A 26,297-nucleotide genomic window follows, 5' to 3' on the forward strand; every position below is an offset into this window, starting at 1 on the left:
CACAGGCATACAGTAGTATTTTGTATGTCTTAGGGTATTTGACATTTCTGTACAAGACATTTGTTAAATTATACTCCTTAGTGGGGGCAGGAAGACAGGTGTGATGCTCTAGGGCACCTAACATGTTAATACCTAATGACGTATAGGCACATGAATACTATCCTTACCTTCTGTAGACTCATAGAATAATTTATGCTGGATGGGACCTCAGATCTGAAGTACAACCTCCTGCTCAGAGTAGGTGCAGTCTAACGAATGCTAATTTGAGAGGAGTAAACGTTTCACTTGATTTACTGGCTATGGTGCTGTTTATACAGCCCAGAATACAGTTGAGCTGCTTTGCTGCCAGGACATGCTGGTGACTGATGTTCAGCTTGTTATCTACCGAGTCTCCCAGATCCTCTTCTGCAGAGCTGCTACCTAGCTAGTCAGTCCCCTGCCTGTGACATTGCAAGGGACTATTCCTTGACACATGCAGGAATTCACATTTATTTCCATCCTTGCTGAATTTCATGCAGTTCCTGTTGGCCAATTCTTCCAGTCATTCTATGCCCTTGAGTGTCATTCCTGTCCCCCCCAGCAATTTAGTGTCATCTGTAAATCTTGTGGATAAGCACTCTTTCACCTCCTCCAGGAATCTGATAAAGATTTTTAACAAGACAGGTGCCCAGATACACCCCTGCAGTATTTCAGGCTAGAGTAGGCCCATTGACCACTCCAAGTAGGGTATGACCCATTGACCACTACTGATACTGAGCCTGATAATCCAACTATGTAGTTGTCCATCCATCCAAACTGTAAAGTTGTAACTTGGCTACAATACAATGGAAGGCTGTTGAAAGTCTTCTAAAGTTCATGCCAATGACAACTGCTGCTTTTTCTTCATCCACAAATCCAGTGATTACATGACAAGTATAGGTTGGCCAGGAATTATATACTTTTGGTAGACCTATGCTTACAGCTCCCAGTCACTTTTTTCTTTATCATGTGACCAAAAGTGTGTTCCAAGCAGAAGTGAGAAGGTTGAATGGTCTGTAGTTTCTCAAACTGTCCTTTGAAGATGTTCGTGTTACACCCAAAATGTATTGCAGCAAAGGAAACAGCTCTATTTTTTTTCACCTCGTCTAGTTGCCACAGTTGCACTTGCTTCCTATAGAACCTGAAAGTTTATCCAGCAATAAATCTATGTATACAAAGGTAATTTTAAACAAGTCCAGATAGTCTGTGTGTCAAATAAATGCATTGAGATAGGTCAGCCCCAACTGATGGGTCTTTCCTGATTTGCTGCTCATTTTTCTCAGCCTTTTCTCAAACTTTAGGGTAGTGGAGATAACGTAAGTGTATGTATCACTGCCATGCTGATGGTCACAATTAAATTGCCTTTAAAGGGTAGAAATCATAACAGCTGGGACATGACAAAAGAAGTGGTTCATTTAGCTGCTCATTCAGAACTGCAGTCTGTAGAATGCTGTTGGCATAGTCACAGGCGTAGGATGCCAATACAAGCTGATGGCATCTTTTTTTGACATCTTGGTGAAGCAGAACAGTGGGTTACCAATGGCATTGAAGCAGTCATAGTTGTGAGCAATATGAGGCAATATTCTCTAGTGACAAAGAGAGGAAACAAAATCAGCAAAGAGGCAGTCCAAGGAGTGGCAGTGATGGAGGGATGGCAGAGGTCCCAGATGGAGAGGTTCTTGAGGAAGTAGTAATACATGATTGTTTGGTAAGAGATGATAACAGCTATGTCAGTCTTTAGCAAGAGCGTAGTGACACACAGCAGTAGGAAGACCGTGAAAGAAAGATGTGCAGTTCTAGCTGATTTTTAATCTCATCACTGTGGACACAGTTGCCATGCAGCAATTTTCCATGGCACATGCTTGATGAAGAGCAAAAGTAACAGAATAAAGCTGAATCCCTGTTAGAGGTACTTCTGCTTTCTACCTCAGATGAAAGACAAAACCAGCCAAGTATTTATTCATGTAAGTGTATGCATTAATTCACATACATAATACACATATATATACACATAACATATACAGCTGTGCTTGTATATCATGATATTTAACGTAACACATTACTTTCCTTTTTCCATATTGTTGCCACAAGTTATATTTTTCTGTAGCATTATTAAAAAACAAGAAATAAACAAAAAAAAATCACAAACCCAGTGGAAAAAAATTAACTTTCCCCTTTCCACCTTTTCTCTTTCCTTTTTAAAGTGGGAATTGGTGAAAGAGAAAAAGATTGTAGCAAATCAACAACAAAATGGAAATACAGTATAATTTCTAATATTTTTTTTTCAAAGAAGCTTTAGTTTTGAAAATTTCATCTGCTTCAGATGAAGTAATGTCGTAGTATCTAGATGTAAACAGATAATACCAATTTGAACCTTATGTTTCTCAGAATTAAATTTCATTTGCCTACTTTCAGTTACTTAAAAGAAGCCAATGAAGTGGCAAAATACAAATGTGCAATACTATTTTTGTGGCTGTATGGTAGTCTGTCTGACTCATTCAGCAGTTCAAGAAGGCTAGAGGTCTCCTTTAGGTCCTGTGTCTTAGCTGCTAACCTGTGCAATTTTCTTGGATTTGGTTTTACCTGGAAATATATTTCAGGGTAAAAAATGAATAAGTCATTAAGTAAACATAAAAATAAAAATAAAAATCTGTTCTTTCAGAGGTTCATACAGAGCATATCAATGTAATTCCTATTGTAATTCCAGGAAAACAATACCCTCTAAATTTCGGCGATCTATTTTTGGCCTAGTTTAATCTCCCCAAAACATTTACTGCTCAGATTTTATTTGCTTAGGAATACAGGTGAAACTTGATTTGGTGGAAAATTCATAAGCAAAGAGTGAGATCATTTACAACAGACACTCATACACCCTTAAAGTCAGTGCAGCATTTAGTGCTACTTCCTATTGTGTTACCACAAAAAGAACAATCAGAGAAAGGTTACTTTTTTTTGAAAAGTACTTGTGGTGTTCCGGAATTACGTTCTCTTACCTAAGTGTATAATTATGCTTAGTTTATGAACATAATCTCACTTTATGTACAGTAGTAACTGACAGACACTTCCAGAATATGATTCACCTTTCTGGTAACAGAAACAGAATTTTTGGAAATTTCTTTCTCTTTTCATCGTGTATTTGTCATCTTCACTATTTTTTCTCTCTTCCACAAATTCAGTTTTCTAGAGCCAAATAGATCGAACTTTCTGCAGTCAGACTGCATGGCTAGAAGCTGTACTGGTCTATCCTAGGCCTCATTTTCCTTTTCTGTGGACCAGATTCTCTCTGAAGTGTAAAGGAACAATGTAAGCCTAGCATGTAAGCAACAGAGACTTCACTGAAGTGAAATTACTTCTGTTAACTTAGAAAACTAGGTGATAATTTGACTCTCCTCTTAAACATACCAAATGTTCCAAACAGAACTGGATGAGTCAAAGATCTTCAGTAGAGGCACAGTCTCAGATGCTGATACTGTACAATCAGGGAATAATTAAATAGTAGTTGATATGCAAGTGTAGAAAAGTCCTTGCACTGGTTCTGCAGTTGTCAATAAAGGCCTCAAATTATTGCTACGTTGTTGGGGAAAAAAAAAAAAAAAATAGTAGTAGAATATGCTGTTTTCATGAAGAAGAGAGAAATGGTAGATAAAGGCACTCTCAAAAATCCTTCCTGCTGCCTATAACTGTTGTTAATTTATCTTTCCATTGAAAATATTAAAGTTCAGATGTTTTCTTTTCTGCCTACTTCCCTTTATGTCCTCCTGCACACACAGATGCCGTATCAGGTGCCAAAAAAGAAGTATGAATGGACATAGCAGGAATCACTCCCTTCTCCTATGTTTCCACATCAAATGAACTGAAAGAAATTGTTGTCTAATGTCTCTTTAGGCTGCAAGCTTCCCAAAATCATCTCTTAATGACAAAATATCAGCAACATTTTAGTTGTACTGAAGCACTTCTAGTAGTGGCTAAATCTGCTTTAATTACAGGAGTTACTTCAAGAAAATATGCAGTAGTATTTTGCACACTAATTTTGAGGAAAATATGCTTCACATTAGAAGGAGAATTTTCAAAATCAAATGAACAGAGAACTTGAGTTTTGATTAGAAAAATCCATTGCGAGGCTTTTGCTTCTGCCTGGTTCTGAAAATGCTTTCTTGGAAAGCATGTGACTTAATAGAGTTAATTCCTTAGAATAATTTCCTTTCTAGTGTTTTCTTCAGAAAATCCTTCATATCTTTATTCCTCAGGCTAGAGATGATGGAGTTTAACATGAAGATGAAAAGACAGTATGACATGGACACTAATTCAATCTAGTCTGGTGAAGAGGAGTCAGAAGGAATGGCATATATTTTGAATTTTGTGCCAAAATACATTGCTACTGCCATAAAGTGGGAAGCACAGGTAGAGAAGGCTTTTCTCCTGCCTGCCTGAGAAGTGATCCTCAGGATGGTGGAGATAATTTTGCAGAAGAACACCAGTTTCACACAGCATACAGTCATAATAAAGAAAGAGAAGAAGAACAACACAATCTTATTTATCTGTGGCAGGGGGCTTGGAACTAGATGATCTTTAAGATCCCTTCCAACCCAAACCATTCTACGGTTTTATGACGTAAGTTTCACTGTAGGAGAACTTTAGGAGTGGTAGGACCTCACAAAAGTAGTGATCAAGCTCATTGGAGCCACAGAAGTTCAGCTGGAAGGTTAAACTAGTGTATATTGTAGTGTTTAAACTGCCACAAAGGTAGGAAACCAGAACCAGTAGGTACCATCCTCAGAGACATGATACTCTGGTAGAGCAGAAGATTACAGATTGTGGTGAAGCAGTTGTAAGACATTGTCACAAGAAGAATGCATTCAGTAGAAATAAAGAGTTCTCCAAAGAAAAACTGAGTTGCACAGCCATTATAGGAAATGTCTCTGTGCTCTGACCAGGACGCTGGGGGCAAAACTGATGGCACAACAGAGATCTATGAAGGCAATATTACCAAAAAAGAAGTATGTAGTTGCAGTGTGAAGTTGTGATGGGATGATGATGACTGTGATCAGTCCAGTATTCCCCACCACAGCTGCAGTATAGATTATCAAGATAAACAAGAAAATGAGATCTTGCATGCAGGGGTGGTCCCAGAAGTACAAATTTGTCTGGGGAAATGTGGTTCTCCACAGTGAGCAGGTGTACTCTTGAACATCTGGAGAAGAGAAGTGAAAGTGTGACAGGCTGAAGGTGACATGCACAAATGTTCTAGTTCCAACATGAGCTAGGGTGCAGAAACAAAAATAGATATGGGAAGCTGATTTGATATCTGTCTTCAGACTGAGCCCTATATATCTATATTTCTTGGAAAGGAGGGCTTCTAGAAGCGCTCGCCTAGAGAAATCTTGGCTCAGCAAGGCCCCACACGGCCTTAAAACCAAAGAGAAAAAAGGATTCTTTAGCTGTAGTCCATCTTCCTCTCAAGAAGAGGCTATTGCAATATCTGTTTCGCTTTTGATCAAAGCATACTGGACTTTTTTGAGTGGATTTCACTGTTTGCTCCCATTCACCTCCTTTCACATCAAATAAGGTATTGCCTATGTCCAACCATTTTATCTATCTTGACCACCTAAGAAAAGAAACAAACACCTCCAGAATGTGTTGGGGTTGGACTGGATCATCTCCAGAAATCTCTTCTAACTTCAATTTAAAGAGAGAGATTTCATTGGAGAGATGCAAAAATAATTTGTAGAAGCCCACTTGAAAACACTCACTTTCCCTTATTAAATATCTGGAGGAAGCAGTGTTCTAGATCCTTTACTAATGCAAGATGCTTTTTACTGCTAAAAATGGGCATCACAATTCCCTTTGTCCCCTTGGACAGAACAAAATTCTTCACATTATCATCATAGGGGGGAAATTACAGTAAAACTGGTACAACAAGAGCCTGGGGAAAAGTTGCTCTTGCCATGAATGCAAGTGTCTAAGAACAGGTTAAAAAATTATGAGCCCAGGCAAGGAATGGCAATGAGCTTAAAGCGGATGTCTAGAAGAGTGAAATTCTCTCATAGTGCAGTTTTCTATTTGATTCTAAGTTTAGACAGACAGACCAACAGAAAGAAAGACAGCTATCTAGATAGAGAAGGGATGAACTGTGTTTGGATCTGAGTGTGTGAGAGAGAGATGTAGAGAGATGGATTTTAAACACAGGCAAATGACCCAAGATGATATTTTTACTGCAGTAAAAGCTAACCTAAAATGTCCTTGAAGTGGAGATTGCACATTAAGAGTCACAGTATAACTAATTTGAGATTCCAGAATGAGTGAATGTGAACTTCCTGAAAGTTCCTTTAACAACACAAATTCCTGATTGAATGCAGCTCAAGAATCTGCTGAATAATTACCCCAGAAGTTGGATCAAAGGAGTGCTACAGAGCCATGGATGTGCTGGGGTGGAGGATGGGGACATGGAGATATAGGAACTTTAGAGCTGATGTCTATCAGAAAGTTCTTGTCACCAGATTGATCTACCTTCTTCTCAGGAGAGGAGCAGGTACATTACTGAGCATGAATTATCAGATCTGTTGTAGAAGCCATGGCAGAATCAAATGAATGTCCCTCAAGGAGTAGTCATTTCTTATTTTAGATAACAAAACCAGACTTGGGTCTCAGCTGAGGATATTCACAGTGCAGACCACTCAGAATGGTGAATCTCTCCGCTAACTCCATGTCAATACCTATCTCAGACACAAGCCAAGTTGTTGTGGGTTAGGCCGCTCCAGCAAACAAAACTGCCCGCCCCCCCCCCCCAAGTCGTTGACTCACCTTGCCCCAGCCCCAGGAATGAGGGAGAGAATTAAAGGAGAAACGGGAAACCTGTGGGTTGAGATAAGAACAATTTAATACAGATGATTTAATACAGTGTAGGTGCTCACCACCCCCTCGTATGCGAAGCCCGTCTCGTCCTGAAGCTGCAATCCCGGATGAACGCGAGGCCCCGAAATAGAGAGGGGCAGAGAGAGAGAGAGAGAGAGAGAGAGAGAGAGAGAGAGAGCACTCCGAGAGTGGGAGTGCTGGGAGAGAGAGAAAAAGAAAGAAAAACAATAGAGCAAAAGTGCAGCAAGTGCGAAAGAGCAAAAGCAGCGAAAGAGCCAAAGCGCAAAAGCCCTTCTGTCCGGCTGCCCCTCACTGTTATACTGGGCATGACGCTGCATGATATGGAATGCTAATTGGCCAGTTTGGCCTCAATCTTCAGTTCCACCACAAATCACAAGGGGAATCGTGTCCCCCTTGTCCCAACCATGCTCCCCCCTTATCCCGCCGTGCTTCTGCACTCCGGCACACTGAAAAGTCCTTGGAGTCTCACGTCCAACCACAAACATCAGCTTGCTATCAACATTCTTCTCAGAGCGAGCCGCTGAGTAAAACCAAAACACGGAGCTCTTCTAGCTGCTAAGAAGAAGAGCCAACTCTGTCCCAGCTAAAACCAGGACACAAGTGAACCAAATTATTGTTCAGTTTCTGTGCTCCCCCTTACAGTTTTCTTTCCCTTCCACTCTTCCCTTATCTTCTTTAGATGTTTAATACACAGATTAATTATGTTTTAAAATGCCTGTGCCTTTTGAGTGGTTATAAAAGGACTCTATATTACAGCTCATATGGATTGTAAGTGTCTAAATCTGGTTAAATGAATCCACACCTTCATCTGATCTAGTTGCCCTAGATTTCTTTTGTACTTCATGCTTTCATCTGTGACACTGGCCATGTATAATCACAAAAGGCTCCTGAGAGCAAGCCTTGATGTCCCTTAATGTCCCTTGTTTAAATTCTAAACGTCTGTCTAGCAAATTGGACACTGTGTTTGTTCTCATCCTTAGGTATTTAAAGGTATTTTAAAAAGTCTTTCCTTGTTAACTGCTTTTTTCAGAGACCCTTTTACCTCCTTGTTTCAGAGGGTGTAGATGAAACGGTCTAGCATGGGAATAACAATAGTATAGAGGATAGAGATGGTGTTGCTTTTGTCAGGCTGAGCATACATGAAGAAAACAGTCTCAAAGAACAAGCTGATGGCCAGCATCTGAGAAGAGCAAGTGGAGAAGGCCTTGCACCTGTTCTCAGCTGAAGGCATTTGGACAATAGTTATGATAATATAGCCATAGGAGATAAAAAACGCCAAGACAGTGCCCACAATAATTGATCCACATACAGCCAGCATTACTATTTCATTGACAAGTGTGTCTGAACAGGAGGCATGCATCACTGCAGGAACATCACAGAAGAAGTGGTTTATTTCTTTGGGCCCACCAAAGGACAAACTGAAGGTAAAGCCTGTCTGGATGGTGCAGTTGATGCAACCTGTCAGATAAGAGCCCACCACCATGAAAACACAAAGTCTTTTACTCATGGTGATTTGGTACAGCAGTGGATTGCAGATGGCAGTGAAGTGATCATAAGCCATCACAGCAAGGAAGAAGGCTTCCGTTGTACCAAAGAGAGAGAAGAACATTTGAGATGCACAGCCATTGTAGGAAGTGATTCTTCTGCCCAGTGAGAATGTCAGTGCTGCTTTGAGATAGATGACAGAGGAATAGCAGATGTCCAAGACAGACAAATTCTCTAGGAAAAAGTACATGAGAGTGTGCAGCCTGGAGTCCATTCTAATGATGAGGATTATGCAAACATTTCCTACCACAGTGACAACATACATTGTTGAGAAGAGAGAAGGAGCTGTGATCCTAGATGAGCTTTGAACCCAATCAAAATGAACTCAGTTACCTTGGTGTGGTTTTACATGTTTGCTTCCAGATTATGTTCAAATTAGAAATTAGGATGCAGTGGACTTCAGACACTTTGCCTGGAGAAGCAATTAGAAGAATAAGATAAACAATAATATATATGAAACATAAGAAATATGAAAAGTAGAGAGACAGATGGAAAACAATGGCAAATGGATTACTCTATCATGTCTGAAGATTTGGCTGATACATTCATTTACACATGAAACCATTACCCTGTTATATTCTCTTCAGTGTAAAGAAATACTCTGCATGCAGCTCATTCAAACTATTTTAAGGGTCTACTTCACAATCAATCAAGAAACAGGCATTTCATTCTAAAGTTAATCTATTCAACTATTTCAGAGGTAAATGGGCAGAAAAATCTCACCCTAAGGCTGCAGTCCACAAAAGACTGCTCTGCCCTCAACAAAAGAACAAATGAATATGCTTCTTCAGTTGATGTAAAGCAGTTAAAAACATGTATGAGCCAAGAAATGCATGAAAAAAGTGTGGATAATTGTAAAAAAGGCCTATTATAAAAAAAAAAAAAGAAAAAAGGCAACAATTGAATTGAATATATACAGTGCGTTGTTGATGTCGATATTAGAACTAATAATTTAGATTACCTATAAATTCAGTGGATAGAAATGAACATTCCCACTTTAGAATATTTACCATAGAAGGTATGAATCATATTCTAGGATTTTCTGGTTTTCTCCATTGACCTACAAGGAAGTCCAGCTCAGTCACAGCTAAATATTCTGTGTTATAAAGATGTACATGGATGTTCAAAGCTGAGTGATACGAATCACCATCCAGTTACTGGTACTTTGTTTGCTCTGTTGTTGTTTCCATTAGATACATTATCATAACACTCATGTACTGAATCTTTTTAAAATACTGATTTTTTTTTAACACATTACTTCAGCCATCTTTTTATAATCCTTGAAATGTACTCTCAGCTCTGAGTACCCTCAGAAGGACTATTTACTACTTTGTTCTTTTTTTTGTTCATGTATCTTAGAAAATGAAGTAACTGCAGAGAGAACTTCTCTTTGCATAACCTTGCTCATCAAATATTTTGGCTAGTTTGCCTTGGGATTTTTGTGTACAGAGAACTTAAGTTTAAACAGTCAAGGTTAAACATCCAATCTAATCTATTGTCTATAGCGTCTTCTATGTCAAAGCTTCCTCTGTTGTCAGAAAAGAGGAATAAATGCATCCACAGTGTGATTCTTCTAGTCCCGACATACCTGTTTAAAATTTAAGGGAAAACCAATCCCTTACAGGTATTTATCTTCATTTAGAAAAAGAATCAAACTAGCAAGAAAATGAGGAGAAAAAAAGAGATACCTTTAACCACAACAATATAAAGGGAAATGTCAAAATTGGATGTCAGTATAGTCAACCATTTGACAGATGTGTAATCTTGTCTGATCTAATTGTCCTTATTTTTAAATCTTTATTTTTATTCTGGTTTTATGTGTAACCATCAATGATATAAAGGTAGCAGATTGTCGTGGTTTTAGGCTGATCCAGCAACTAAAACTCACACAGTCTCTCCTTCTCCAATAAAGTAGAGAGGAGAGAAAAAAAACCAAAAGGACTGAGGGTTGAGGCAAGAACAGAGGGAGCACCCACCAACCATGGTCCTGGGCAAAACAGGCAGCGCTTTTCTCAAAGCAAAACAGTTTATTAATGATTACTTAGAAGGACAAAGGGAAATAAAAACCGATTACTTGAGAGGACAGAAAGAAACAAAACCAGATCTTAAAACCGACACCTTCCCCCCCCCCACCTTCCTTTTCCTCCCGGCTCTACCTCCTCCCCCCAGCAGCACAGGGGGCAGGGACTGGGGGAGTGCAGGTCAGTTCATTCCGTGCTGTTACTGCTGCTTCTTTCTTAAAGGAGAAGGAGTCCTTACACCCTTTTCCCCTGCTCCAATGGATCCCCTACCCACGAGGAAAAAATCCACAAATTTCTCCAACGTGAGTCCAGCCCACTGGAAACAATCCTTCCCCACAGATTGCTCCGGTGTGGGCTATACCACAGTCTCGGGTACTTAGGGAGCTGTAGCCACTCGCTCCGGCGTGGGTCGTCACGAAGACTCCAGATGCCTTTCTGCCTTGCCGTGCCCCCAACACGACCATCCTCGGGCTCAGGCATCTTCTCCCCACGGGCTGCGAGTGGGTCGCTGCTCCACCGAGGCCGTCCTGGTTGCAGGGGGCCGCCTGCTATCTCACCATCAGCCGCAGGGGAAACTCGGCTCCGGCACACCTCCTCCCGCTCCATCCTCACTGACCTGCTGTCGATGCAGCTGTTTCTCTCAGATCTCAGTCCTCTCCAGGTGAACTCAGCCCAGTGGGCACCCTGGGAGTGGGGTGCCCCCGAGTTCCCCAGCTGGCTCCGCCGCCGCCATTCTCCGTGGGCGGCGCCGGCCCGACGCAGGCAGCCGCCCGGCCGGGAGCCAGGGAGCGGGGGCAGTGCCCTCCTCCCTTCTCTGCTCGATCCTGGGCAAAGCACCTTTTCCGGTTCCCTTGTCCTGACTTAAATAGGGCAATTCGCAGAGGCGCCCTATTGGCTCAACCCCGAGGGGGATGGCAGTCTGATCTGGTGGCCAGAACTAAGCCTAACCCGGATCCAAAACCGGGGAGGTCGCAGGGAGCAAAATCCCTCTCCTGCCACCAGAACCACCCCCCCCTCCACATCAAACCATGACACAGATACAAACTTATTAAATAATTTCTTAATAATAAAACATGTTTTCAATGGAAAGGTATCCTGTATCCTATTCAAAATCATTTTGTTGAAATAATAATTACTACTTTAAGTAAAAAGCATTTATTACCAGACTAACAGAAACCTAAGCTAAGAATGAAGCTGCCGGAGATGCTTTTATAACCAATGAGACAGGCACTTTAGGAAGATTTTTGATTCACCTGAGATCTGAAGAAGTCTCTGGAATTGTCTGTCTCTTTGTTGATCAAACAGAAAGTCTAGGATGACTAATGTAAACCCATTAAATACTGGCTTCTTGTTAATAGACTTACTTTCCAGAAGAACTAACTGTATTCATAGGCCCCATTCACTCTAAGTGCTATGGAATCAAAATAAAGATGTAACTATTTTTAATCCAGTTCTATCACTAATCTTATCAAAGCACAGCTCAGACTTCACAAATCACAATACATACACCTTGTAATATCGTGATTAAAGACAGGTGTGTTTTTTGAATTTGGATTTCTTGAATACATTGCTGAAAACAATGATTTTTCAGTATTCTCTTGCAAATCAATAAATCACTGGCCTTTCATCTCGCTGGTTGTGAGGGCGTTCTCCTTAGCATGTTGTTCATATATACTTTAATAGGTGTGCATAAAAACATTAGGGACTCAGCTTTTAGAGTCTTAGATCTTCATAGCAGACATCTGAATCTCAAATGAGATATTTTTCCCTTGTGCAATTCGTCTTTTCCTGCCAGAGAAGAGAAACCAAGAAGAAAACCCAAAGAAGACAGATAGTGTAATGCTGCTTCCATGTGTCTTTTATCTCTAGTTTTTTCACTGTTTCTTACACAGAACTCTTCCTGCCCCTTTTAGATTTCTTTCAAATAAGCAGAACATTGTGGTGCTAATTAAAACCCTGTTAGCCATTAGAATCTATTTCCTTCCAGAACACCAAAATAGAACAGATTCCATTGCCTTCTTTCCAACCAATGTGCTTCCCTTCCCTAAACAAAACCAAGTTTTCACTAAATGTGCTCTCTTCTCTGACTGGCAGGGAAACAGTACTCACCTCCTAAAACTTAGAGGTGTCATTCAGATGGCTAATACTGAGGGTCCAGCCTCTAAGGGAATACTGGCCTGGATTCCAGCAACCGCTCCAGGAAGAAAAAAGCATCTCACAACTCCTATGTGGATATCTCAGACACCCTAGGACATGCTGGCATTTTTCAACAAGCAAACTTGCATTCTTCCCAGCGTAGGAGCATCACAGTAGACCTTCAACAAGGCCAAGTGCAAGGTCCTGCACGTGGGTCGGGGCAATCCCAAGCACAAGTACAGGCTGGGTAGAGAATGGGTTGAGAGCAAGCCCTGAGGAAAAGGACTTGGGAGTGCTGGTGGATGAGAAGCTCAACATGAGCCGGCAATGTGCACTGGCAGCCCAGAAAGCCAACCGTGTCCTGGGCTGCATCAAAACGAGCGTGGCCAGCAGGTCGAGGGAGGGGATTCTGCCCCTTTACTCTGCTCTTGTGAGACCCCACCTGGAATACTGCATTCAGCTCTGGAGTCCCCAGCACAAAAAGGACATGGAGCTGCTGGAGCGGGTCCAGAGGAGGGCCACAAAGATGATCAGAGGGCTGGAGCACCTCTGCTATGAAGACAGGCTGAGAGTTGGGGCTGTTCAGCCTGGAGAAGAGAAGGCTCCGCGGTGATGTAATAGCAGCCTTCCAGTAGTTAAAGGGGGCCTGCAGGAAAGCTAGAGAGGGACTTTTTACAAGGGCATGTAGTGATAGAACAAGGGGCAACGGATTTAAACTGAAAGAGGGCAGATTTAGGTTAGATATAAGAAAGAAATTTTTTACATTGAGGGTGGTGAGGTACTGGAACAAGTTGCCCAGAGAAGTTGTGGCTGCCCCATCCCTGGCAGTGTTCAAGGCCAGGTTGGATGAGGCTTTGGGCAACCTGGTGTAGTGTAGTTCAGGAGGGCCTGTTGTGATAGGACAAGGAGTAATGGTTTTAAAATAGAGGGAGGTAGATTCAGATTGGATATTAGGAAAAAATTTTTTACCATGAGACTGGTAGAACACTGGAACAGGTTGCCCAGAGAGGTGGTTGATGCTCCATCCCTGGAGACATTCAAGGCCAGGTTGGATGAGGCCCTGAGCAACCTGATCTAGTTGGAGATATCCCTGTTCCTTGCAGGGTGGTTGGACTAGATGACCTTTGAAGGTCCCTTCCAGCCCTAACCATTCTATGATTTCCCTGCCCATGGCAGGGGGGTTGAAACTAGATGATCTTTGAGGTCCCTTCCAACCCAAACCATTCTATGATTCTATATTAAATTATCTTTGTTGTGGAGGGTGGTTTTAAATAAGTCTGTGTGAAACAGTTGTTTCTCTTCTTGATATAAAAGTTTTCCAAATTTTGTGACTCATGGTAGATCAATACCTTCTACAACCAGACTATTTTACTTTTGCATTCGTTCTCACCAGCTCCCAGAGGCAGAGGATAAGATTAAAAGAGATTATAAGGTTCTAAAGAGATAAGACTGGACTTCTAGTCTTATTTCCATTACTTGTGGGACACGATTTATTTACAATGCTCTAAAGGCACCTAATCTTGAATTTACAAAATTATTCATTAGGAAAGCTTCCAGAAATAAGCTTTTAGATGCAAGAGAGAACTTACATGCTCAGAAGGTTTGTGTTTTTATAATATTTGCCTGTGTTCTCTCTTTCCCTAAGAGCACTTAGGGACTCTTATTGAATAGGTAATTGATTGTTTCAGATGATCTAACTACATCATTATTAGTGAATATAAAATACCATAATAATTGTATGATAATTTTCTTCACAGTACATTTGAAGGATTTTCTTGACATAATTTCAAAGCAATCACTCTCAGATCAATGCTTTAAAACCAGTTAACACGTGTAGCCAAATCACTGTATCAGAGGAGCTACACATCTTGCAAAATTTAGTATTTCAATGGAAAGCTCACTAAGAAGTACTGAAATACTATGGTTTTCACTTTATATATGAAAAACTGCAGTAAACGAAGAATTAGTTTAGATGATCATTGGTGTATAAATGCTGTAATATACTGTAATAAGAATGAAAGTGGGCTTGACACTATACTGATTTTGGCGGGATCTGTGAGCCAGCACAGGCAGGACACAGGAACAAACACAAAACTGTGGATGAAATGCAAAGAGTAAATTTATTTTTGTTACCTTGCCAACAGAGGGATCCCCGAAGCAGCACCCAGGCAGAGGCACACAAGCAGTGACGCAGGCACTGCGGAGCTCCATCCATACTAGAGGATCGCGGAACCTGCTGTTTTCACCTGTGTATCAGGGACTTGACCAGGTGTAGTTTACCACTGTGCTTTGATTTTTTCCCACAGCAGGGTGGGAATGTCAAGCATGTTTCATAAGGTGCCTCTAAGTCTATCTTAGGTGCCTCTAGGACTATGTTATGTAAACACAGATGTTCTACTTGTTAAGCATACAAGGCTAAACAACAATTAGTATGATATACGAGTTTTTTGATACTCCAGCTGCAAGTCACTTAAGCTGGTTTGCAATCCTCCTTGCCAATCTTCCGTTATTTTCCCACACTAGGATAGAGTTATATTTCTTGTCCTATGAGGAATGGCTGAGGGAGCTGGGACTGGTCAGTCTGGAGAAGAGGAGGCTCAAGGGGGGACCTTATCGCTCTCTACAATTACCTGAAAGGAAGTTCTAGGGAGATGGGGGTCGGTCTCTTCTCCTACGTTATGAATGACAGGACAAGAGGGAATGGCCTCAAGTTGCGCCTGGGGAAATTTAGGTTGGATATCAGGAAGAATTTCTTTACAGAGAGGGTTGTGAAGTATTGGAACAGGCTGCCCAGGGAGGTGGTGGAGTCCCCATCCCTGGAGGTGTTTCAAAACCGTGTAGATTTGGTGTTGAGCAACATGGTTTAGGGACCCTGACAGTGCAGGGTGAATGGTTGGACTCGATGATCTTGAAGGTCTCTTCCAACCAGACGATTCTATGATTCTATGATTCTATGATTCATAGTAGCCTCTCTAGGGCTGTGTTTTGGATTTGTGATGAAAACAGTGTTGATAACACAGGGATGTTTTAGTTACTGCTGTGCAGTGCTTACACAGCATCAAGGCCTTTTCTGCTTCTCACTACCAGCAAGTAGGCTGGGGGTGGGCAAGAAGCTGGGAGAGGACACAGCTGGGACAGTTGACTTCAACTGACCAAAGGGATATTCCATACCATATGACTTCATGCTCATCAACAAAAGCTGGAGGAAAGAAGTAGGAAGGGGAGGGCATATGTTAAAGATAAATAGAATAAATATCCTCTGGGTGTGATAATTCATGCCCATGAATAGTGAAGGAGCCTAGGGTAGTTTGCTTGGGTGTCTAATTAGACTTTAGACTTAGACATCTAATTTTTAGGTATTTTTGGAGGAATCTGTGTTTATATATCTAACTATCTCTGTGGCTCTTGATCTCAACTGCAAAAATTAAAAACTGCTGGATTTTTTTTTTTTTGGCTCCTTTCCCATGCTATGGTTCATACTGTATTGTATATTCATACTGTATCAACTATCTGTTTTGTCATAGCAGATTTTCTGCTGTAGTCCTCAAAAAGTCTTGTTTGGATCAGTTGTATCAATGGCAACAGTAGGCCCAGAACAAGTTCTTCCAGCAAGTGTCTTAAGGTTTCCTCTCTGGAAAGCCAGATGTTTCATTAACTGCAAAATCTGAAAAGGCAGTCAGCTAGTACAGAGCATAGAATATCAGAAACTATGATCTCAGTTGTAAACGCCAACCCACATTTAACATGATAATATAGATATACACTCAGCTGACGGGTTTTATCTGGTTTTTGTTTGTTACAGAGTATAAACCTTTTCAATCACTGTGATATTCTGAGCATGGAGTAGATTTTTAGAGGCACCTTTTACCTACAGAGACTTCTAACTCACAATCAGATTTTCTCACAAATAATCAGTATTTAACTCAAACGCATTGGCTATGTCTCTAAACTCTTTTATATTCAATAGGAAGACTTGGACTTTAGTCTGAGAGTCACAGTTTAAGGTCATTACTCCTGCTGGAATACTGCTGGGTCCAAGTCTCATTCAGCCTGAAGGAACCATTGAGGTGATCTATCATGTCAGTTGTATCTGAATTTCTTCTTGGAGTGAGTTATTTGGTGTGCCCTAGGTGCAATAAAGTTATTCAGGGTACCAGAGCACTGGTGTGAACAGGAGACTGAGTTCAAGTGACACTGTAGCTTTACTACAGCATGAGTTACTCTATTGCTATATTAGAAAAGTTGCCTTCTTCATTTTACCCTAAATCAGGTATCTAAGAAAGTTAAGACTACTCATCCTTTTCCACAGCCTATTTCTTTCCAGGGACAATAACAGTATCTCAGAGTAAATAAATCAGATGTTGATATCTGCATTTTGCAAGTCTGTTACAGTCTTATCCAGTTTTTTTTCTGGACCTGGTAATCTATCTAGGGCAAACAAAATTTGGTGTTCAGTTTCTAGCATTGCCAAATCTTCTCTTCAAAACTGGAGCAGTCATTCAGCTGAAGACTTTAAAGAAAGGTAGGTAGCACAGAATCAAAGGGTAAAACAAACAAGCTAAAAAACCCTTCCAACTCAAACCAGTAATATATACATAGATCAAACTCAGATTTATCAAGGTCTAGTTCAATAAGTATGTTTACCAGGTGCATGAATAGGAGAGTTTCACTTTGATGTGGATTGCAGTCTGGTCCTCCTGATTGCAGTTCATTAGATCTGCCAATTGGTCTTCATGAGCAACGCCCCTTCTCCAGAAATCTTCAATTATTTCTCAGGTGTGTCTTGTGCAAGTAAATGTCCTCCTCAAGGCAAACCTGACTTCTTTGTTTCTAAGACAATATATGAGAGGATTCAGAACTGGCACAACTACCATGTATAAGACCGATACCAACTTGTCAGCACTATAAGTGTACATGACCTTAGGGTGGGCATAAGTGAAAAGAGTGGTGGAGTAGAACAGTATCACTACAGTCAAGTGAGAGCTGCAGGTGGAAAAGGCCCTTTGCCTCCCCTGAGAAGAAGGAATCTTCAACACAGTGAATATGATGCAAATATAGGAAGTGACCACAGTACACAGAGGCAACACGATGACCATCAGAGCCAAGATGAAGTCCACTAGCTCAGCCAAAGAGGAATCACTGCAGGAGATATTCAGTAGGGGTGAAATATCACAGAAATAGTGGTTTATTTTGTCTACATCACAGAATGAGAGTTGGGCTATAAAGCTCAGCTTAATGGAAGAAGTGATCAAACCACACATCCAACAGCCAGCTGTCAGCTGAGCACAGAACTGATGATTCATGATAAGTGAGTATCGGAGAGGTTTGCATATGGCCAAGAAACGGTCATAGGCCATAACAGCTAGCAGAACATACTCAGTACAAACAAAAGTTACAAAGAAATACAACTGTGTCATGCACCCCTGGAATGAGATATGTTTGTCTTGAGAGAGGAAATCTATGAGCATCTTTGGCTCAATGACAGAAACATACCAGATTTCTAAGAAAGACAGATTTCCTAGGAAAAAATACATGGGTTTTTGAAGAATGTGGTTAGTTCGGATGATGAAAATCATAAGGAAATTTTCCAACACAGTGAAGAAATAAGCCAGAAGTAAGCCAGAGAAGAGGAGCAGCTGCAGTTCAGCAGTGGTGGGAAAACCCAGGAGACTGAAATACATGTCACTGGTTTCATTCCTTCTACCCATTCTGTAGGGGAAAGACGAACCTTATCCACCTGCAATAAATTAATACAATGAAAACTAACCAGACAGGCTTAAATTCATAGCAATATGTTACACGACCACTTAAGACACTGTAAAAGTTCAGATCCTTTGTTGCTGGGCTTCTTGAAATTAATGGTGTGAAATTCATCTACTCAATTCAGAATTTTTCATTGTAAAAATGTAAACATACTTTTTACTTCATACTTCACAGAGATAAATAGGTACTACCAGTCCTATCTCATCTAAGACACAGATCTAAAATAAAGCAGATGAATCATGCAATTGTCCATACAATCAGATATTGTCCATCCAGTCTAAAGAAATGTTAGGTTGTGAGCTTACAGATAGACATTTACATTGCAAATATTTTAGTTTCTACATCTATACATTTCTAAAGTTATACCACGTATATCCCATGAACTGTGAGGGAAATGCAAAGTACCACAAGGATATATACAATCTGATTTAAAAAAAAAACTCCAAACACATCTGAAGGACCTCGTTAGAAGTTTCTGTGGCTAGCTCTGAAGAGATATATCTACATAAAGCTTACTGAGATACAAAGATACGCGGAACATCCCAGACACAGCGTAACTGCAAGCTAATTATAGTTCTGGTCTGGTTTGTTTGTAGCTGACTCAGATTGTTCCTTCAAAAATAAGAATGCCTCAGCCTGTGCTATTAAAAACAAAACTGTTCTCAACCTTCTGTAGAGGGAATTCAGAGTGGAATCTACTGCCTCTGTTGATCCTGGAGAATATGATCAGTAGGGAACAGATGAAGTGCAGACTGATGTGTCAGTTGCACGATTTATACTAACACAGATAAATCGACCACTTTATTTACCTTCAGTGTCTCAAGAAATTTAACCTGGAAATTATAGATAGCCTCCCAGTGGAAGCAATCATATAAAAAGGAGGGATGCTATTTTTTTCTCTGTGATTCCATACAAAGTTGAGGTAAGAAACTCTGAAAATGTCTAAGATTTTGTCTGAGACACTGAACAATGAAATAACACCAGTTGATGTCTCTTAATTTTTATAGGGCAGAGAAAAAAATAAACACCAAAAAACCCAATCCAGAAGGCCCTGAAGCAGAGGATATGGCAGTCATTTACCAAAGGCTAAACTAGAAAAAGATTTTAGTGCCCTAAATCTAAATCCAGAGCCTTAACTGGTAATCGGTTTTGGATTAAGTAGATTCTCCGGCACGGGAGTTACTTTTACAACTTTCAAGCCTATGAATAGCCACACTCTGTGTTTTCTGAATAGTACACTACAGTACAGATATTATGTTGAAATGATTCCTCCAATAGTGTGAAATACCTCTGTTAGATAGACTGAATCAGTTTCTTCAGTTGCCTGATCTGTCTCCATTGATGATGTTTGCATATGGAAAATGTTCAGCACCTGCGTGCCTAACTTAAGTACTCACAGTCATGTACAATAATTACCAACTAAAACCTCAGCTTCAAAATGGAGTTTTATACCTACATTTGCATTTAGGTTTATGCTAGATACAGAATTCATTAGTCCCAATTTAAACGCCTGATATGTAAATATTTAAGACTGAGTTCAGCTGCCTGAACACAGAAGTCTAGTGCCATTTGGGATGTTCTCAATTCTTACTGGTTTCCACTTAAAGAAGTCCCAAACAGTAAAGAAAAAAGAGTTCAAAAAGCAGTTTTGCAAGACAGTTCATTTATTTGCTCAGCTGAAGAGCCATTTGGACTCTCTTCGTTGTACTGAGTCGGACTGTGCTCATACAACCACAACCAAAACCCTCAGCACACGTAAACATGTGCATTATATGTATCTGCATCTACACTACAGATCTCTCAAATTAGGATAGACTAATCCTGCTCCTGTCATCTAAGATACAGTGAAAGCCATGGATAGGGTAAGTTGCTGTCTAGTGGCATTCAGGATATCCTGTTGTATCCAAATGATCTCTATTGGCAAATGTGTGGTGTGGTTGACACGCTGGAGGGAAGGGATGCCATCCGGAGGGACCTTGACAAGCTGGAGAGATGGGCCTGTGAGAAACACATGAAGTTCAACAAGGCCAAGTGCAAGGTCCTGCATGTGGGTTGGGGCAATCCCAATCCCAAGTCCTTCTCCTCAGGGCTGCTCTCAATCCATTCTCTGCCCAGCCTGTCAGTGCTTGGGATTGCATTGGGACTACCATGACTTCTCAAATATGAGGATAGTGGGCTTAGGAACTTCATCAGCCAGTTCCCTCAGGACCCACGGATGAATCTCATCAGGTCCCGTGGACTTGTCCATCTTCAGGTTCTTCAGACGGTCTCGAACCTGATCTTCTCCTACAGTGGGCGGTTCTTCATTCTCCCAGTCCCTGCCTTTGCCTTCCGTGACTTGGGCCATGCCGCTAGAGCTCTTGCCAGTGAAGACTGAGGCAAAGAAGTCATTGAGAACCTCAGCCTTCTCCATATCCCGGGTAGCCAGGTCTCCTGTTTCCTTCCAGAGAGGGCCTACATCTTCCCTAGATCTCTTTTTATCACTGACGTACTTATAGAAGTTTTTCTAGTTACCCTTGATGTCCCTGGCCAGATTTAAGTCTATCAGGGCTTTGGCTTTCCTAACCTGATCTCTGGTTGCTCGGACAATTTCTCTGTATTCTTCCCAGGCTACCTGTCCTTGCTTCCACCCTCTGGAGGCTTCCTTTTTGTGTCTGAGTTTGTCCAGGACCTCCTTGTTCATCCATGCAGGGTGTTCCTACCTGGCTTCCTCTTTGTTGGGATTCACCGCTCCTGAGCTTGGAGGAGGTGATCCTTGAATATTAGTCAGCTTTCTTGTGCCCCTCTTCCCTCCAGGGCTTCATCTCATTGTACTCTAACAAGGAGATCCCTGAAGAGGCCGAAGTCTGCTCTCCTGAGATCCAAGGTAGTGAGCTTGCTGAGCACCCTCCTTGCCTCCCTAAGAATCTTGGACTCCACCATTTCACGGTCACTGCAACCAAGGCTGTTCTTGAGCTTCATGCTCCCCACCAGCCCCTCCTTGTTGGTGAGAACAAGATCCAGAAAAGCACCTCTCTTCTTTGGTTTCTCTATCACTTGGAGAAGGAAGTCATCATCCATGCATTCCAGGAACCTCTTGGATTGCCTATGCCCTGCTGTATTGTCCTTCCAACAGATATCGGGATGGTTCAAGTCTCCCATGAGGACCAGGCCTCATGAATGTGAGGCTGCTCGTATCTGTATACAGAGGGCCTCATCCACTTGATCCTTCTGGTCAGGTGGCCTGTAGCAAACCACCACTACTGTGTCACCTGTCCCTGCCCTACCTTTAATCCTGACCCATAAGCTCTCAGTTGTCTCCTCATCCATTCACAAAATAAAAGAGACGTGCATATAAAATCTAGTGAAACAATAGTCACACTATGTCACAAGGAAGAACAGGAGACAGTAACCATCTTTACATGATGAACTTCCGGTTTTGAACAGGATTTCTTCTTTCTTTGTATCTCTTCACTAGTAAGAGAATACTCTGTCTCTTGTCTTTATTCTGACTCATGCTTAAACATGCAGATACTGACTGTGTGAAAATCAGCGGGGTGTGTTGCAAACCTCTGCAGTAGCTGATTTATTTGTTTATTCTCATTCTGAACTTTTGTGTTTTGTGTGTGCTAACTTAAACCTCAAAATTCATTTCTAGATAGGATTTTGGTGCCTGAGTATTGAGTGTCTGCAGACATTTCATGTTCCCAGAGCCATCTCAGACATTATATGGTGCCAGCAAAGTGAAAAGTTTGTTAAAGGCACCTGTTGCCTACTTGAGTGGCTGCTGGTAGCCAGGTAAGATATTCCAAGAATTTAAAACAGCAATAGCTGTCTAAGTTGATAAAAACTCATCTGCTCCTTTATGTGAGAATTACTTCTTGTCTGTGTTTGAGCTAGCTATATTGATTCTTACAACAGACGAAAGACAGGTATGCAGTAGATCTAGACAGTAAGTCAACTTCTGAGTACAGTTCACCTGATCTGTTTTAAATGTCTGCTTAAGAGTGATGGTGTGGCAGATCAAAGACCTACTGGGATAGCGATGAAAGATATGTGCCTGAGTGTTAACGTTGTTTCTTTTATCATCATAACCAGAACATCTTTTACTTGAGAATAGCCAGTCAGTCCTGGGATAAAGATCATTATTCAAACCATGCAAATAATCCTACTTCTTTAAATTTTAATCTAACATGAAATAAATGATTAACTAAATAAATAGCCCCTACCCTGATGCTATGACTGTCAATCAGTATCACACAAAACATACATAAGATAGTAAACCATATGGCTGTAATTATCCATGGCAAAATCAATAAGGACTGAGGAACATCTCAAATGAGGTTTCGCCTCACACACATTGGTTTAGATGCCTACACTCGTAAGACTGGCAGACAGAGGACCTTCTGGAGAACTGCACTTTCCCAGTCAAGGAGTTGAGATTGGGCATCTCAGCTAGATACCTCTATTGATGTGCTTGCACCATACTGTTAAGGTGTGAATCTTATTAGTTTCAGCTGTCTACGATAAGGGAAGGATTAAGTGCACCATAGAAGTTCCACTCACTTCTCTCCATTGACAAAAAAAAAACATCCAACAAACCAAAAACCATCAAAAAACAGTTAGCTTATGTGTAGACTTCCACGCTGGAGAACTGTGATTTAGCAAGGTAAATATAAAATACTAAAAAGAAGGTGTTTGTCTCTCAATTAATCGTTCTAGAGTTCTTTTCTGCCTTCAGAAGAAAAAAGAGAAGATAAAAAAAAGAAAAAAAGTAGTCCTATGATGTCATTTAGCTTACCTTTATTCCATGTCTACCATATGATGAGAAAAATTACATCCTAGATCTCAGCTGGCCATATTGTGTAGGTCTTCACTGTAGTGGGGGAAATGGGCAATTGAGCAGCTATGGACAACATTTCATTCCACCTCTCAAAGGGCGTGTCTTGTCTGAGTTGCCCCAGTGACTGTAATAGTAGTGTGGATATTCAGACCAAATATCAAAAGTTGAGTAGAAAGATGAAATAGCTTCATCTTAACACCATCACTTTGGTATTCTGATGTAATAAATGAGACCATCTTTGCTTACTTTTTGCTAATTGTGTCTGTTTAAGTCAGGACTGTCTTGTTTAAGAAAAGCTCTGACAGCTGATATGTTGGGGAGGGTTCCTTTTGACATGGAACTCAGGTGAGGGGAGTAAAGAAAGAGAAGTTTCCACACAGCTAAACGACTCCTAAAGAAGAAAGGAAAAGAAGGGGATATTAAACAAATAGCAAAGAGAGACCTTGCAGCATAACAAAAATTGTGAAAATGCAGAGAAGAGCAGGGAGTAAACACACAGTCTACCCTCTGATGCCAGGGACAGAAGGACTTCCTATGAAGGTAGAACAGTGGCCTGAAACCAAGACCAGCAAAGAAAGCCTCCTACAAAGATACTGCCTCCTGCAGTGAAAGGACCTGTTTATAAACACTCTGTACTTCTATTTAATGCAGATTATTTTGAGACTTTTTCTATTAAGAAAAGCTCATAGATGTTATATATTTTACGATGTCTTTCATTTAAGTTTAAAAGGCTGTTGTTCTTTTGGAGTGTTTAGTAATTCCAGACAACAAAACAGTCATGGGGGAAGATAAATGATTCTAAGGCAGTGAAAGAGGAGTATTGGGAACTTTCCTAGGGTGAAAGATATTAAAAGATACTGAGAGAAGGCTGCTGGCTTATGAGACGTCATGTACTAAGGATGTAGTTACCACATAATATTGCAAAATGACCAAAACCAAAGCAAATGTGAAAAAGAAACAAGAATGATTTGTTTATTTGGAGGAAGGAAAGGGAGAAAAAGGGATTATGAAGGGTAGCAAACAATATTATTAGGGCTGTTCTGGAATCTATGCTGAGCAGCCCTGTACTTTATCATTATAGCTTGGTGCAGGACAATAAATCTGTTATTCTGATAGTATCATGTGTTTGGCTTGCTTTTGTTGTCAGAGATCTGGGATAATTTCTTAACTGCTGGTGAGGGAACTCCCAAAGGAACAGAGGACAAACCGAGCTTTCTAAAAGACTGCCTCTGGTTCAGATGGGCCATGTGACATTAGAACCACAAGCCTTCATACATATGTGTTCTATGACCTTCCTTAGTTCGAGGATTTTAAGCACAAGAACCTCTGTGATCACTTGCATAGATAAAGCATGGCAGCTTCATCTTCTGTGACTGCAGTACACCTTGGAGGTGCCACCTGGCATTTAAAAAGCAGAATTGGAAGTAAATACTAATATGTTCACAGTGAACACTAACATGGTCAAATTACAAGCCTGGAGCAGAAAAGTGATATGTTTGGCATGCAGGTGTCTACTTTGGAGATACATTGGTGAGTAGTTAAAAGCTTGTGGAATGAATAGATTCTAGGTCTGTAACTCCTGTAATGCAATGCAGGCACAACCTGACCATTCTAAAAATGAGTGATGAACAGTACGAAATCTCGGCATTCTGGGCCACCTAGCAAGGCAAACAGAATTACCATCTACAATATTTGAGTCAAATGTCAAATAGTCAAAATAAAGATGAACTTTTTTTTTTTAAATAATTTTTTGCGGAGAAGGGATTTGGAGAAGTACTGAGACGACTCAATATGAGTTAGCTGCAGGAAGTCTCGTTTATTGCGCAGTTCTTATTGCTTATATAGACAGTATTTGCCAATAATCCTGAGACCACACCTTTTCTACACCATTATTGGATGATACATATGCTTGTCATATTTAACAGCTTATTTCAAACAGACACCCGCCTAGCGAAGCTCTGCTCTAAGCAAACACTACTCCCTTATCATGCTGCATAGTTTTCTTATCCTTAACTTCAAGGGCATTCTGCCCTTGAGGCCTAACTTTAGAGCTCCAGTCCTTATTTACACAGGATTTTCTTCGTGCAGTCTCTTCAAGGATCTGCACTCCGACAAATCCCCCTTTCTTTTCTTGCACGAAGAAGACCCTGTGCACGAGACCGTCAACCCCAGTTACTAGCATGTTGTTTTGGTACAGCCTTGCAAAGCAGTTTCTAGCACACTACTTCCCTTTCTGAGGGCTTTACTATTTCCGTTATACCCAAGATTCCACTGAGCAGGAGGGTGTCAGTCGGCAGGGTCATCGCAGAGAAGAGAGGCAGGCACGGCACCTTCAGGGCGTCCCCTGTTTATCCACACAGTGTGCTCTGCTGCCTTCTTCCACTCCGCTCTGAGCCATCCCTTTTACACCCTCAGCAGAGTCTATGACAAAGGTATTGACACGGCATTGCCGTACGCGTGGCCAGTGCGTGCAACAAGGCCGCCCAGTATGTGCTGTGCTGGCCAACAGCGGACTTTTTAAGTTGTAACATATTTCTCCTAGCTTCCTTTTTCAAAGTTACGTGCTCACAACTAAGTCTAGTTTGTAATTCTTTGTCATTAATTCGGTACCAGTTAACGCTTCTCCTTCCAGTAGCTCACTTCTGATTGGAAAAAACACACAAAGCATATATACAAGCAATATATACAAACAACTTTCACACACGTAATATACTAAATCATAAGAAACATAAAGACAGTTTACATATCAATATACAATCCTCTACCACAATTCTCCCCGAATGCTCTCCAAGCCATTGCAATTGTTCGTGGATGGACTCACCATGGTCACTTAGATTAAAACAACGTTTGTGTAACGTGGTTGTTGCTGGCCCTACCTACAAATTTTGGTCCTAATAAATTTAACTCTTGTGGGGAAATATACGGAAGACTGCCCCCCCTTTTTTTTTTTTTTTTTTTTTTTTTTTTTTAATGTTAAATGAATTCATTCAATAACAGCTTGTCCCGTAGGTGAAATGAGGGATACCGGTAATGTGAGTCACTCCCCAATCCTGTAAAAAGGCACCATACTGGATCACTGTCTGTCCCAATTTTCTTTGGTACTCCCATGGTTTTCTTCA

At 41.0% G+C, this 26,297-nt stretch overlaps 2 protein-coding genes across 2 annotated transcripts; both read right to left on the reverse strand.

The window, feature by feature from the left end:
• Nucleotides 1-7,867: 7,867 nt before the first annotated feature.
• LOC104381685 (olfactory receptor OR9H1-like) lies at nt 7,868-8,778 on the reverse strand (the record flags this gene model as incomplete). Its single annotated transcript, XM_086626354.1, is given in 2 exon segments — nt 7,868-8,742; nt 8,745-8,778. Coding segments are annotated over 2 exon segments (909 nt in total), but the record flags the coding sequence as incomplete, so codon positions are not given.
• Nucleotides 8,779-10,009: 1,231 nt separating this feature from the next.
• LOC104370458 (olfactory receptor 6Y1) lies at nt 10,010-18,301 on the reverse strand. Its single transcript, XM_086626355.1, has 3 exons — nt 17,388-18,301; nt 15,352-15,421; nt 10,010-10,024 (listed from the first exon to the last, which is right to left on the reverse strand). Exons 1-3 carry the CDS (start codon nt 18,299-18,301, stop codon nt 10,010-10,012), a joined length of 999 nt encoding a protein of 332 aa, XP_086482481.1.
• Between the last annotated feature and the right edge of the window lie 7,996 nt (nt 18,302-26,297).

The sequence above is a fragment of the Tauraco erythrolophus genome, chromosome 25, assembly GCF_009769465.1.
Source record: "Tauraco erythrolophus isolate bTauEry1 chromosome 25, bTauEry1.pri, whole genome shotgun sequence".
In the NCBI taxonomy this organism is placed as follows: Eukaryota; Metazoa; Chordata; class Aves; order Musophagiformes; family Musophagidae; genus Tauraco; species Tauraco erythrolophus.